We start from the raw sequence: 13,849 nt of genomic DNA, 5'->3' as shown, positions 1-13,849 counted from the left end.
GAGTGGCTATCAAAAATGAGAAACTTTATTCAAGAATTTTTATAGTCAGCATAAACATTTGTGCGCCAGAAAACAGTCCCATCGCAGGACAAAATTAAATAGGCTTTTGTGAGTTTGATAAATATTATCAGGGTACTACACACAGGACAGACCACTGAATACAATCATCAACACAGAAACTCTTTGGTCATCTTGTCATGCACGGAACAGTAACTTTCTTCACCAATGGGAAACCTGGATAACCTTTTAGCGTTTAAAGTATTAGACACTGATTTTGTAAATTACTGTACATATACACAAAAACGCACATTGTTGCAAAAGACAAACTTACACTTGTACACAAACTGCCCAAAAAGTAACCTTGAAATGATATGGTAGTGCTTAGTAATGTTTACATAAAACAATAATAATTGTTAATTACTAATACGCTTAAAAGAGCAACAAGAAATAAGCAATGTGGATTTATATAACATATGCTTGCAGAACAAAACCTGGAAACTACAAAACATACTTGAAAAACTTCAAACAGCAGTTCAGCATCTTTTTCACAGTTGCCAACTTTTGGTTTTAAATGCCACTTCAAATGAACAGAACAAATAACATAAAACTGTTCAAGTGTAAAAACTGGACAACACGTGGGAGTACATTTTTATGGAATTTTTTCTAGACATGCACCGCCATTATCAGTGTCCCATCTGAGAGGTAACAAGGTTGTAGTATGCTCCCTGCTGGTTGAGAAGCTGCTGGTGCGAGCCCTTTTCTACCAAAACCCCGTTTTGAATCACAGCTATCCGGTCGGCGTTCTGGATAGTGGATAGCCGGTGGGCTATGATGATGCAGGTGCGGCCCTCACGCGCCTTGTCGAGAGCATCCTGTACTATCTATTCACAGGATAGAAGAGTTAGAAAAATGGTGAGGAATAATGTTACTGTTTTCTTCGATTCATTTTTTTATTCTACATATTCTTACAGATTTAATTACCGAAACTCTGAACGGCAATGTAAAAAAACTTCTACGTTCCTTACATTCCCTCCTGTAGCATAAGTCTTAACTCATTGATTTTTCTCTTAATCTTCAAAATATTATATTACCTTCAAAAAATCCTTTCATTTTTTTCTTTTCTCTTTTGAAAAGAGAATGATTAAAAAAATTATCTTAAAGAGAATAAAAATTATGTATCATGGTGTCATAATTTGTTATTGTCTCATGATGTTTTCTTTAATAAACAACATTTTTGATATATAATTAGTTTTTATTTTTTCAAGATACTGTTCTCTTTACAAATATTTTTCTTTACCAATATTTCTTTTTAATTGCTATTTTATTTTATTTTGAGAATGGTTATTTAAAATTGTAGTATCTGTATGAGCACTTAAATGTTTGTACCTTCTCACTCTCAGTGTCGAGAGCAGACGTGGCTTCATCCAGCAACAAGACTTTGGGGTTTCGGAGGATGGCTCTTGCGATGGCAATACGTTGTTTCTGTCCTCCCGAGAGCTGAGCACCCTTATCCCCTGCTTGTGTCAGGTATTTCTGCAACATCCAAAATTAGTTCAAACAACACGATTGATTTCAATTTAAGTCCTTAAAATATTTAGTAATTTGTTAGTAATAAGAACTTTCGCACATTATTTGCTTCATAACGAATCGATTATCATTACCCACTGACATAATACATTTATTTCATTAAATAACTACCATTGTATCATCACTAGGATTTGTGTTTGTACCTGTGGTAGCCCCTCTATAAATGAGTGAATATTAGCGGCTTTTGCGGCCTGTTCAATCTCTTCCTGCAAGACTACTCGGCTGTTGTCCCCATATGCAATGTTCTCTGCCAGGCTGCAGTCAAACAGCACAGGCTCCTGGGAAACGATACCTATCTGAGAACGCAGCCAATGGATGTTCAGCCGCTTTGTGTCACTGTCATCCAGCATCTGTTAACAAACAGGAACTTTTATTAGTTTAGGCTAATATGTCATTCAACAACCTTATACTTAAAGTAATAGTTCGCCCAAAAATTGTGTCATCATTTATTCCCCCACATTTAATTGAAAACATATATGGCATATATGTAAAACTAAATATATTTTAAGACAAAAATTATTTTGTGTCCATACAATGAAAGTCAATGGGGGAACATACTTCCTTATATCTTCTTTTGCGTTCTACAGAAGAAAAGTCAAACAGGTTGGGAAGGACATGAGAGTGAGCAAATTGTTAAAGAATTTCCATTTTTAGGTGAACTATTGACTAGTTTATCGCTTTGCTACTCCTACTTTATAAGCTACATATTTAATTTCAGTTATACTTAATCATTCTTTATGACCTTGTGCCTGTTACTCTGATGTCATTTAAATGTGTACAAAAAAAGGCTGGGTACACATTTTGTTCTTGACCTTTTATCAGACAAAAACTGTGGCCCTGTTTACACCTGTAGTATATTCTATAACGGTACTTATTATCTCAACAAGTGATAACCAGCTGTATCAACATGCGGCAAAGATCATGTGATATCCTGTGCTTATGAATTCAGCATGTACTAATGCCATGTGATCACATGTATTTTTGTCTCTAAATGTGTTTTGAGTGAAGTACACAGAATCATTCATTGGATGTCCTTTTTATTGGAGGGCTTTAAAGATACCTTATTTGACCTTTAGCACAGAGTTTCAGCAAGGTAAGATATTGTCATTCATTACTGTACTGTATTCAATCTGAGAATGTACTGTATGATGAGTGTGTTCTCTTACCACTTTGCCACATTGAGGGTCATAAAATCTCTCCAGTAGCTGAATAGTTGTGCTTTTGCCACAACCACTGCTGCCCACCAGGGCGAGAGTCTGACCCTTTTTCACTCTGAGCCTCAGACCCTGAAGCACTGGCACATCCGGACGCGACGGGTAGTTAAAAAGCACGTCTTCGAAACTCACGTTGCCTTCAAAATGATCCTACAAGGATCACAGCAAACAATCCCATCGATGAATAAAGTGCATATTATGTTGTAATGTGAACCAAGTGGGTATAATCCAGTTCTGCTTATCAGATTAGCCAGAGATCAAGAATTGATAAATTATAAATTTTAGGACTGATCTGTGGGAATTAATCAAATTAAGCTTCAGAGTGCTAGGAACTAAAAATGACATGCTTCTAGGACATTCTGTTAAGAGATCAGACTCATTACAGTTAAAAAACATCTTCTATGCATGTTCTCGTGATCATTTGTATGTGTAAGAAGTGTACCGGTTTGTCCCCGTCCTCTGAGGCGTTGTCAATGGCCGGGACTCTGTTGATGAGCATCAGTACATGAGAGGCGGACATCTTGGCTTTGGCGTAGTTTGGAGTAAAGGAGTTTGCTTCTCCCACAGCCATTGCTCCATAGACCACCGCTGAGATAACACTGAGGAAAAAACAGATTTCTTACAGCCTACCTTATATTTCTTAGACAATGAGTACGTATTATAGATCCAGGTATGCATTGCTGAAGCATTATAGACGGTTTCATCGGACGTACGCGCCTGGCCTGAAGTTAACTTCCGGTTTGTGTTTGGCTTTAATATAACAATTCATTTTATATTTATTTTTCTTTCAAATGAATTTATATTCACATTTTATCGTATATTATTTGAATTCAATTAAATCAAATGAAAATTTATAAATTATTTGCAGAGGTCTACCTACCTTAAGTTTGGGCCACATAACATTTGTTTGATGCTGATTTTCACATTGCTATATTTTAAAATATGCAGACAAAAAATAGGAAACATTCAACCCCAAAATGAAACACAAAAAAAGCATATTTGAAATAAAATGATGTTCATTTGTTCATTTACTGTAGAATCCACCATTTTTTATTTTAGCACTCATAAGGACATAAAATAATCTGTTTAACAAGTTTGCATGTCAATACCGTAGAACACAATTGTAACGAGCAAGGTGGTACGAGAGCCGTGAGGGAACGGCCGAGGCCGGTGACACGAGTGATGATCTCTCACGGAGGAGCTCCGGAAGTATAAAAGGACGAGCGATAGGAGAGTTTTGTTTGTTTATTTTATTAAAACTTGTATGTTCGCCGGTTCCCGCCTCCTTCCTTCCTTTTATTGAACCTTGTTGCAACAATGTATAAAATAATATTTTTGTATAGGAACTGTAAGTGATGTGTGGACCTGTACATCATCTTTATTTGATTCCGGGATTGTAAGCAAACACTGTTATTTAATCGGATTTCAAGAAGAGTAGGTTTTAATAGTCTCTCTGTTTGAAGGTCCGATCTTCAGATAAAGCTGAACGTTGACATGTGAAATGTGTAATTTATACAATAATTCTGTTTTAAGTGCTTCAGCAATACATTCCTGGATCTTTATCTACACATGTAATGAATCACCAGCTTCATTCTTGTGTTGTGTTAGAGACTGAATGATCATTCACTGTACATCCGGTTAGTTTAGTCTGACATGCTGTTCTTTCTCTAACCATTAACTGATACTATAGAAGGCAGCAGACTTTGGACCTCCTAATTTGCTCTCATGTAGCTCAATTTCAGCTGTGAACACACAGTACTTTTCAAGTTTACTTCTATGTGACGCAGGATATATTCTGCATCTTTCAATGTTTTTTAATGGTCACTTACAGAAAGACGCCCTCAAAGGTCATCAGCTTTTGTTCAATGAGCCAAGAACCGAACTTGAAACAACCAGCATAGGCAAAATAGATCATCGCTTGAGAGAAGGAGAAGGTCAGGCCGAAAACATGTGCTTTTTTCTTCGAGTTCCTAAGAAACAAATATCAAAATAATATTATCCTATTATTTAATCAAGTTGTTTATATTATTTTATAAATAAATAATAAAAAATAAAAATAATTGCCTGTAGGGGACGACTAAGTTCTCCTGGTACAGACTCTCAAACTTGCTCTCTCTTGTCAAAGAAACCACAGTACGGATATTCTCAATAGCTTCTGTTGCTACCTGATTTACCAAAACAATTATAATATAGTTTGAGAAAACTCTTGTGTGCCCAAATGTTATGTATTAAATGTACAATTCACACAGAAATGACAAAAAACAACACACTGTAATAAACCTATAGTGGACAATAAAGGCGTAAAAATGTATGTGTAGTGTAAAATGACAGGTGATTGAATTGATCTTTTATTAAAGGTGTCAATATTTACCTTTCCAGCTTGCTCAAGCTCCTTCTTGTCTTTGAGAGCATGTCCCGCTAGTAACTGCATCTGAATCGCTCCAGCCACAGCCATGATTGGAACAATGGAAAGAATGAGGAGGGTTAACTGCCACCCGTATACAAATGAGATGATGATGGAGGTGCCCAGGTTGGCCACATTCTGTGCCAGCGTTGCCAATCTCACGCCAGTGGCCTGCAGGGAGCATAGTCGTAGTTTGTGTTATCTTTCAATCACTTTCAATTGTCTTCAAAAGTCTTGTAACTTAAAATGTACTGAGAATCGAGAAGTATGACTTACGCCCTGTACTTGAGTCGTATCTGCAGCCAATCTGGTGGTCAGAGCACCCACGCTGTTCTTACTGTCATCATACCAGCTCAGGTCCTAAAATACACAAACATAAGTCTGTTACTGTCACATGTAGCATCTTTAGGGTTACCTTTAAGACGTGATTTATTTTTTACCTGTCTCATCATAGAATTGAATGCTCTAGACCTCAATCTCATAGTCAGAATCTCGCCAGCTTTCCCAAAACAGAAACCCTGAGAGAACACAAAACAGAAATAAATGGTGCTGCTAACCAATAACAACATTCAGTAACATTAAAATCTAAAGAACACATATCTCAAAGCTATAAAGATAATTTTTTATCATTTCATAATATTTATATCATATTATTTAAAATAAGTACATTTAAACTTTCTATGAGCTATTTTTGTTGTCTTTTTGTAATTTTTAAGAAAGATCTTTGATCATTGTTCTGTTGGTCTGTTGTTCATTGATCATTTACTGTATTTCACAACAGCCATCAGCTTTGAGATAAGAAAGATGACATTAACTTTTTTTCTCGTCTCAATAAACATTGTACATCTCACGTGTGCGGTTTACAGAGAATCTGGTCTCGATAACAACAGCTCACGTGAATACTTTCTTTACAGGTACGAATGTAAATCAGCGATATCTGCTTTATTTATCAAATGTCCACAGTGACCACATGAACAAACCTGAAAAAACAAAGTGAAAAAAGAAAGGACTCCAATGCCAGCAAACAGCAAAGCATACATGTCACATCTCTTCCTTACAACCTCCTGATCGATCTCAGCAAAAACCTGGAAAGAGAGAAAGATGGATGCAGTGTATCAGGAAGAATCTCCTAATGATAATGACCAACAATAATATGAATCACTGCATGTAAAACATACAGCAATGATTTTAGAGAAGACGACAGCGAATGCAGGCTGTATGGCTCCGTTGATGATGGCACAGAAGACTCCAACCACGATGTACAACCATTCAGGTTTATTCAGTTTCAAGACCGTCAGGAAGGAGACGCTTGGAACTTTCTGCAGAGAAACCAGAAGAAAGGATAAAAACATTTAATTCATAAAGAAATAAATCACGTTGTTATTCGTCCTCTGGTTCTTACCTCATCCAGCTGTTTCTCTTCATCCTGTGTATCTTTCTCTGAAGCGCTTTGGGATTTCTGTCTGAAAAGCGTGCGTTCTTTCAAAGCGTTTACAGATGGACTCAACTCATCCATAGTCATCTCCTCTTTTCTCTGCTCTGCTCCCTCTGAACTTTTAAATGACTGAGAGAGAGAAACATTGATTTACGTCATTTCCTTGGTCCTATTGTGATCGACTCATCCGATGATGTTAATCTTAAAAAAGGTTTCTATGAACTGTAGTAAACTTTCTCTGAAAGTTTTTATCTGCACCTCGATCAACATGTTGGTCTCTAACCTGCATTGTAACTAGTGAGTTGTAGATCCCTTTCCTCTCCATCAGTTCATCATGTGTGCCCAGTTCTACAATTTCACCATTCTGGAAACCAGCGATGACATCAGCGTTTCGAATAGTGGACAGTCGATGAGCCACTATGATGGTGGTCCTGCCTAGCCTCACCTTTTTGGATGTAGAAATGACAACATTTACCATTTAATTGCCGACAAAGTTGAAACTTTTTAAATCTAAGTAATAACTTTTAATAACTTTTTAATATAAATGTTTATATGTTCTGTTTACTTTATCTAATGCTTCCTGTACAATGGTTTCACTCTCAGCATCCAGAGCAGATGTAGCCTCATCGAGAAGAAGAATTTTGGGGTTCCGCACAAGCGCTCGAGCGATGGCGATGCGCTGCTTCTGTCCTCCGCTCATCTGAGTGCCTCGGTCTCCAACCAGTGTCTCAAATTTCTAAAAAACAATTTTGGACGTAAAAATATGAATATGGTTCCCTCTTTATAATTAAACTAAATTCATTAATTACATTTAGTTAAAATAAAATCATAAACATTTTAATTCAATTACTTTGGGGAGCTTCATTATAAAGTTGTAGGCGTTGGCTTCACGAGCCGCCTGCTCGATCTCTTCCTGGGTGACGTCTTGACGGCCATAGCGTATGTTCTCTGCGATGGTGGTGGCGAACAACACTGGTTCCTGACTGACCACACCGATCATTTCTCTGAGACCTCGCACATTCAGAGAGCGAATATCATGACCGTCTATGGTCACCTGCGGAGCAACACGGAAAGACTCAGTAAGGGTGTAACGAATATTTCCCTTTGAGCTTGTCTTTGTACTTACAGTCCCTTCCTGTGGATCATAAAAGCGTTGTAGTAGTTGAATGGTCGTGCTTTTTCCACACCCACTACTGCCCACCAGAGCAATTGTCTGTCCATTTATGATTTTAAGATTCATACCATTTAAGACCTGCAGAGATACATTTCTTTAACACATCTGTTTTAGTGCTGAAATCTATTTTTAATAAATCAGTATTTACTTTCACATCCTGTCGTGATGGGTAGTTGAAGTGAATGTTTTTGAACTCTATGTTTCCTTTCACCACATCCAGTTTGTAGCCTTCATCTGAGTAACTGTTAATGCTGGGTTCCTGTTGGCGAAACCAGGTGCTGTGAGACAAAACTCCAAACGTATACAAATTCCAGTAAAGCACTTGCAAGGCATGTAAGATCACAACCCAAACCTAGTTCAGACTAACAGACAACAACAGAAAAGGAATTGCACACCAGAGAAAAAAGGGTTCCTGTGTTCTTTGGATCTCAACAGGGAAGCACATCTGAACTTCAGGTCTGGCCATATTTCATGTTGCTCAAACAATTATGGGAAGTGCGATTTGGCTTTGGATTATTTATGTTCACCTTTTTGTGTCTCTGGATTTTCCTTTAATTTTCCAAACATTTTGTCTGCTCATTGTATGTGATGTTTGTTTGAACTAGACCCTCCATGTCTAAATAAAGACAAGGGTAGTCCTGTGTGTGTGTGTGTGTGTGTGTGTGTGTGTATTGTGTAGAGTGATGTTTCTTGGAGAAACTGCAGAACAGAAGTAAAATAAGTACTATTTATAGTTCTCAACCATTCTAAACTGAAGACGTGTAGATGTAGTGTTATATAAATAAAAGCTAGTATCTCAATACTGGTGTCTAATGTTAAGAGATGAGACATTTTTTGAACTGCAAGATCAAGTTTTCCTGGATCCGTGTAATTGCAGACCATTTTGACAACGCTGTCATGTTTACGTGAAACTTTTCAGATTTTCATCGTATAAACATGGCCTTAGTCATACTAGTAACTTAGCCTTGTAACTACCAGTAATGTTAAATGCTCTTTTACTTGTAAGTCGCTTTGGATAAAAGCAACTGCTAACTGAATAAATGTAAATGTAGAAATAAGTGAGAATAAAGGAAGTGTTAGGTTTAAATAGAAGGACCAGAAAAAGTTCAGGATTTCAACCCTTGAATGCATCGAACAGAATAAAAATAAGAAGGAGAAAATGTGTTTCAATTTATCATGGAATAACAAACAAGTCTCTAAAAAGAGTTTACTCACATGATCAATGATCTGGAAAACTTTGTGGGCGGCCCCTCTTGCACTAGAGAACGACTGTATGTTTGGAGATGTCTGGCCAATGCCAAAAGCTCCGATCAGAACGGAGAAAAAAACCTGTTTTAAAGGAACAGAAAATGTCTGCTAGTTAAAGTTGCTACCATAGTGATTTAAAAACTTTGGTTTATTTACAGGATCATATTAGAACATCATAAATTATCAATTATTTTAAGTAATTTGACTTGCTGTGATTTAATGGGTTTGTGGAAACCATCATGTGACTCACTGTTAAAAGCATCCCGACGTCATACTCTCCAATCAAGATAAGGGTGCTGCCATACCAAAAGGCCAGTGCATAAGACATATAGATCATGAAGAACGTAAAGCCCATTGCTATGTTCACGGTGATAGCCTTTCTGATACCCACGTTTTTTGCCTCCTCCAAGTTTTTGTCATACCTATGAGGAAATGAAGAATTGTGTATTAAAATATTCTTTAATATATTTAAAGAAAATCTAATGTCAAAGTCTTGTTGTGTAAATTATGATTGATAACAGATTAACAAAAACATCTGCCAGGTTCGCTCATTTTTCAATTCACTCTAAAAATCTGTGATTTTTGTATTGTTAAAATATCCTTATATCCAAGTTTGAGGTAGGTAAACCATTTGATAAACTAATAAAAATAACTGCACATTGTATATTGAATATCATAAAAAAGCTAAACTCGCTTTTAGTCGTGATGTATTTATATTCTAGTACTCATCGCTTGCTTGATAAGATGGATCAAGTTTAATTCAAGTTCAGAGTTCACCAAAGTTCTGTCATAAGAAGGTCAAAGTCAACTTTCAATACTCTCTGCACTATGCTATCAAAATCCCTGCACTGAGAAAATCCTAGACAATGTTTTACTAAACATGATGGTAATTTACACAGACCTCTTTATCTCTTTTTTCTGTCCTCCGAACGCAAACACAGTTCTGATGGATGATAGCACTTCCTCCGCCACTGCTCCAGCTTTGGCATAGGCTGTCTGCTCTTTTGAGGTGAATGATGTCATTACCTAATAGAAGAGAAAAACACATTTTCAAGCACTCGTATCGTATTTTTTTTTTGCTGTAGTAATCTAATCCAGGTATATTTATCTTTACTATTACTATTAATAATTTTCTACAGTATACAGAATCTTTTAACTAGTATATATGTTATATAATCAGCTCAATCTATTTCAAAAGGTACTGTATACTATAATAAAATGTGTCAACAAAGGTATATGTCTTCTTGTTGTGAGGATGGGGTTGGGTCATGTTTGATCTCTACTATGACCTCCATTGTACTTAGGTATAAACACATTAAACAATGGCTCATATTAAAACACAACCATCTCTGTCTAACCTCTGCGTTCTATTGTGTCCCACCTTTGCAATGATAGCAGCTGATATTCCGAGTAACGGGCTAATGGCGAGGATTACGAGGGTCAGCTTCCAGCCTTTGACAAAGCCAATGATGATACCAGTGAAAAAAGTAGTAAGAGACTGAATGAGCATGCCAAGCTTATCCCCGATGCCTTCGTTTATTTTGTAGACGTCACTGCAGAGGAAAAATACAGGTGTATTTATTCCTGGAACAAATTATAGCAATGTTTAATTAAAAATTTGTAGATATGTCTATGTCTATGCCCTGTTATTTCCCTTCTGAATAAATAAATGACAGAAATACAAAACCATACTCGGTTAGACGTGTGTTCAGCTCCCCCGTCTCATTGACATCAAACCAGCCGATCTCTTGTTTCATGATACAATGGAAGAACTTGGTTCTAAGTCTCTTTACTTGACGTCCAGCTGCAAGAGTCCAAAATGCCACTTGCATATATGCAGCAAACAGGACTACAAATCCCATGATGCTGTAGTATATAGCATGCCTGAGGAGGGAAAAAAAGGCTATTATAAACTAAAGATTATTATTGTCAACAGTTGTATGGATTCATCAATGCAATTAAAAGAGAAAAGTTTAACAAGTCCCTGTATGAAGGAAAGGAGCTATTTAAACAGCTGTATAAAGCATGCTGGCCTTACTGTGTCATTTCCTCCCCCAAAGTCTTATTACTGAACGAAAGGGTCAAATCTAGGTTATATAAAACAGTACATTGTTGTTAGTTAGATAAAACACCACAGATTGTAAGGTAAACTAGTCATAACCAGTACTAATGGTACACTTACTAGGTGGAAGAGTGGTGTTTATAAAATTATCTTTTATTGTATCAGCTACAAAGCTGTTCGTCATGTCTCCGAATACAATAACCATGAGAGGAAGTACCGCCCCATTGGCCATGGACATGACTGTGCCAAGCAGCATCAGAAGAATGTCGACACCATCTGCATAGCGAAACTGAAGCAAGGACACATTTCTTTGTATAAGAATAAGACATAATGATGAACGAGTACAGGTACAGGCTGCACCGCAGCCTTGGGCTAAATTAACAAGAAAATAAAGAGCAAAGATAGCCATAAAAAATACAAAAATCTTCTTCGTCAGTCAATCAATTTATCATCCATTTTATAACAATAAGGTAAGATTTTGAGAAAAATTCATAAGGTACATAGGCATTATTGTTTAGAAAATTTAATTAAATATTTTACATAAATAAATCAGTTATAAAGTTAAGAATACATATGTACAGTACCTATAAATGAGAATAAAATATTCCACTTACTATCTCTATGGCCCCCACCATTTCCACTTTAGCCTTCTCAACTTCCTTTCCATTTTTCTCACTGCTGTGGGACAATTATACAGTTAAATTGAAGTACTACAAAATAGTTGATCACAGAAAAGAACAAATTCTTTCTCACAAAAAAAATATATTTTCGGAAGATATGAAGAGTCATTTGACCTGAAATACAAATACAGTTATAAGTGTAGAACAATAACGCAATGTAGTAAAACATCAACTGAGTTTATCCTGACAGTAAAATCATTTACCTTAAATCTCCCTTCTCCTCCTTTTTGTTTTGTGACTTCTTCGCGTTATATTTCTTGGCCATGTTGATCTCTGGTGGTGACGGTCCGGTTGAGTAAAGCAGACGGGATGGGGCAGGTGGGTTTGCGCTGCAAGAAAACATAAAACAACAAAACTGTCATTTTGATCGTACATATATAGCACAAATCGGACCTTCAAGAAAACAATAAGTCTTGCCTTATATCAACAATATAACATCAACATAAAAAGAGTTTAAAAAGTGAGTAACAGAAATAGTGAAGTATGGATATTAACCAATGCCCCGATGACGCCAACTCCGTCGCTTTCACTTAACGGAAAAAGTGCTTACTAATCCTTATTAAACCACGATTACTGACAAATCCTGACATTACATCTGTTTAAAATGGGGTTAGTAGTTCCAATGAAAGCTTTTGGACGATTGTTTTGTTGTGGCTCCTGCCCTGTCCACAATTCTACCTTATATATTATTTTGTTTATATCTTATATATCATGTTTCGTTTTGGGGTCGAAGAACCTTGATGTCATATCATAAACATTACACTTAAATGGTAAAATGAAGGCTACATACCGCTGGTGTATGTGGCGTGTGTCCCGCCAGAAGCGCGCACTGCTCTGCGCTGTGCCGTGACTAAAGAGCGTCCGCACCTATATGTGTCAGACCTTTGCCTTTACCATTGCTGTTGCTTACATCATTTACAACATGCGTGTCTCATTCGGTAGATGGCCTCGGAAATGTGCTAGCGGACATTTCCATAATTGAAGGAACGTTAAGGTAGATGTCAGCGATTATCTTCAATATTGCATTGTCTTAATATTACTTGGGATGAAGTCATGAACTTGTCATCGTTTTATATGGTCGGGTCACTATGGTCTTTTCAAGACAAAGGTTTTGTGTGGTTACCTGGCATAAATATATTAAGCAGCAATTTCATCCCTTCTTTAGTCGGAGAAGGAACGAGAATGACTGGTCGAGTCTGGGAATTAATCGAATGTTTCATCGGACGCACGCGCTGGCTCGAAGTTAACTTCTGGTCTCTGTTTGGTTTTATTAAAACAATTTATTTTATGTTTCATAAATATTCAAATTAATTCATTTGAATGATTTATTTAATATGAATAGTATTAAATTCATTTAGAGCTACCCAACAGTTATTGATTCTTTGCGAAGGTCGACCAGAGGTTAAAATTGGGACACATAACGTTTGATTTTGTTGTTGCCGCTAAAACGCTCTATTGCAGTACAGATTGTATTCCTGAAGTTTGATGTATACAGGCTGTGTCATTGTTACATAACATCCAATAAAACTCAAGAGTGCTTGTCTGGCAAAGGTGACAACACTAAGCACTTGCTATCATACATTTGCAGCAGACCCGATGCTTTGCATCTATCAATCATACCACAAGCATTACGTTTATAAAGCTAGTTCTGCTAGTCACGTCACATCTTTATATGATTCGATTTTACGTTGTAGCCTACTGTCACTCATGTCACAATACTGTGAGCAGATTCGAGATATTATGAAACCATACTGCATTATTACAATCTGGAGAACTCTTAATTTTCCTGTTTAGGAAATCATGAGGGTTTGTTTTGGACCTTTGGGGACTTCAGAACTCAGATGTCACTGTGGTTAACCCATATCCTGCTATCTCAGTATTTTAATGAGAACATTCTGTGTGAACTTGTTTTAACATCTGAATCAGTTCTTTATAAAAAAAACATAACTGTAACATAATTCAGTGTCTGCATGACTAAGGTCATTTAAGTGAAAGGTTAAATTACTTTCCAGTATTTACTGAAGATTTGTTGATGAATGAGTCGA

The 13,849-nt window shown here is 36.7% G+C and overlaps 1 protein-coding gene across 1 annotated transcript; it reads right to left on the bottom strand.

Moving 5' to 3' along the window:
- Window positions 1–3: 3 nt before the first annotated feature.
- On the bottom strand, window positions 4–12,679 carry abcb4 (ATP-binding cassette, sub-family B (MDR/TAP), member 4). Its single transcript, XM_079468592.1, has 28 exons — window positions 12,595–12,679; window positions 12,008–12,133; window positions 11,739–11,802; window positions 11,245–11,413; window positions 11,101–11,149; window positions 10,755–10,946; window positions 10,444–10,615; window positions 9,964–10,088; window positions 9,313–9,484; window positions 9,030–9,143; window positions 7,963–8,073; window positions 7,767–7,892; window positions 7,491–7,694; window positions 7,206–7,376; window positions 6,924–7,085; window positions 6,608–6,769; window positions 6,384–6,524; window positions 6,186–6,290; window positions 5,646–5,723; window positions 5,482–5,565; window positions 5,173–5,376; window positions 4,866–4,966; window positions 4,631–4,771; window positions 3,244–3,400; window positions 2,754–2,951; window positions 1,731–1,937; window positions 1,387–1,533; window positions 4–881 (listed from the first exon to the last, which is right to left on the bottom strand). Exons 2-28 carry the CDS (start codon window positions 12,067–12,069, stop codon window positions 684–686), a joined length of 3,816 nt encoding a protein of 1,271 aa, XP_079324718.1. The 5' UTR covers window positions 12,070–12,133; window positions 12,595–12,679; the 3' UTR covers window positions 4–683.
- Between the last annotated feature and the right edge of the window lie 1,170 nt (window positions 12,680–13,849).

Source organism: Barbatula barbatula (assembly GCF_947034865.1).
Source record: "Barbatula barbatula genome assembly, chromosome: 12".
NCBI lineage: Eukaryota > Metazoa > Chordata > Actinopteri > Cypriniformes > Nemacheilidae > Barbatula > Barbatula barbatula.
Note: the sequence above shows the minus strand (reverse complement) of the source record. Positions and strands in the feature narration are given on the sequence as shown.

What these genes read in the sequence shown, in the direction of transcription:
- abcb4 (XM_079468592.1), bottom strand. Translation starts at nt 12,069, where the DNA reads ATGGCCAAGAAATATAACGCGAAGAAGTCACAAAACAAAAAGGAGGAG. An exon ending in CATCACGACAGGATGTGAAA is followed by an intron (nt 7,893 to 7,962) that starts GTAAATACTGAT and finishes GTATCTCTGCAG; the next exon opens with GTCTTAAATGGTATGAATCT. An exon ending in AGCTTGAGCAAGCTGGAAAG is followed by an intron (nt 4,967 to 5,172) that starts GTAAATATTGAC and finishes TTGGTAAATCAG; the next exon opens with GTAGCAACAGAAGCTATTGA.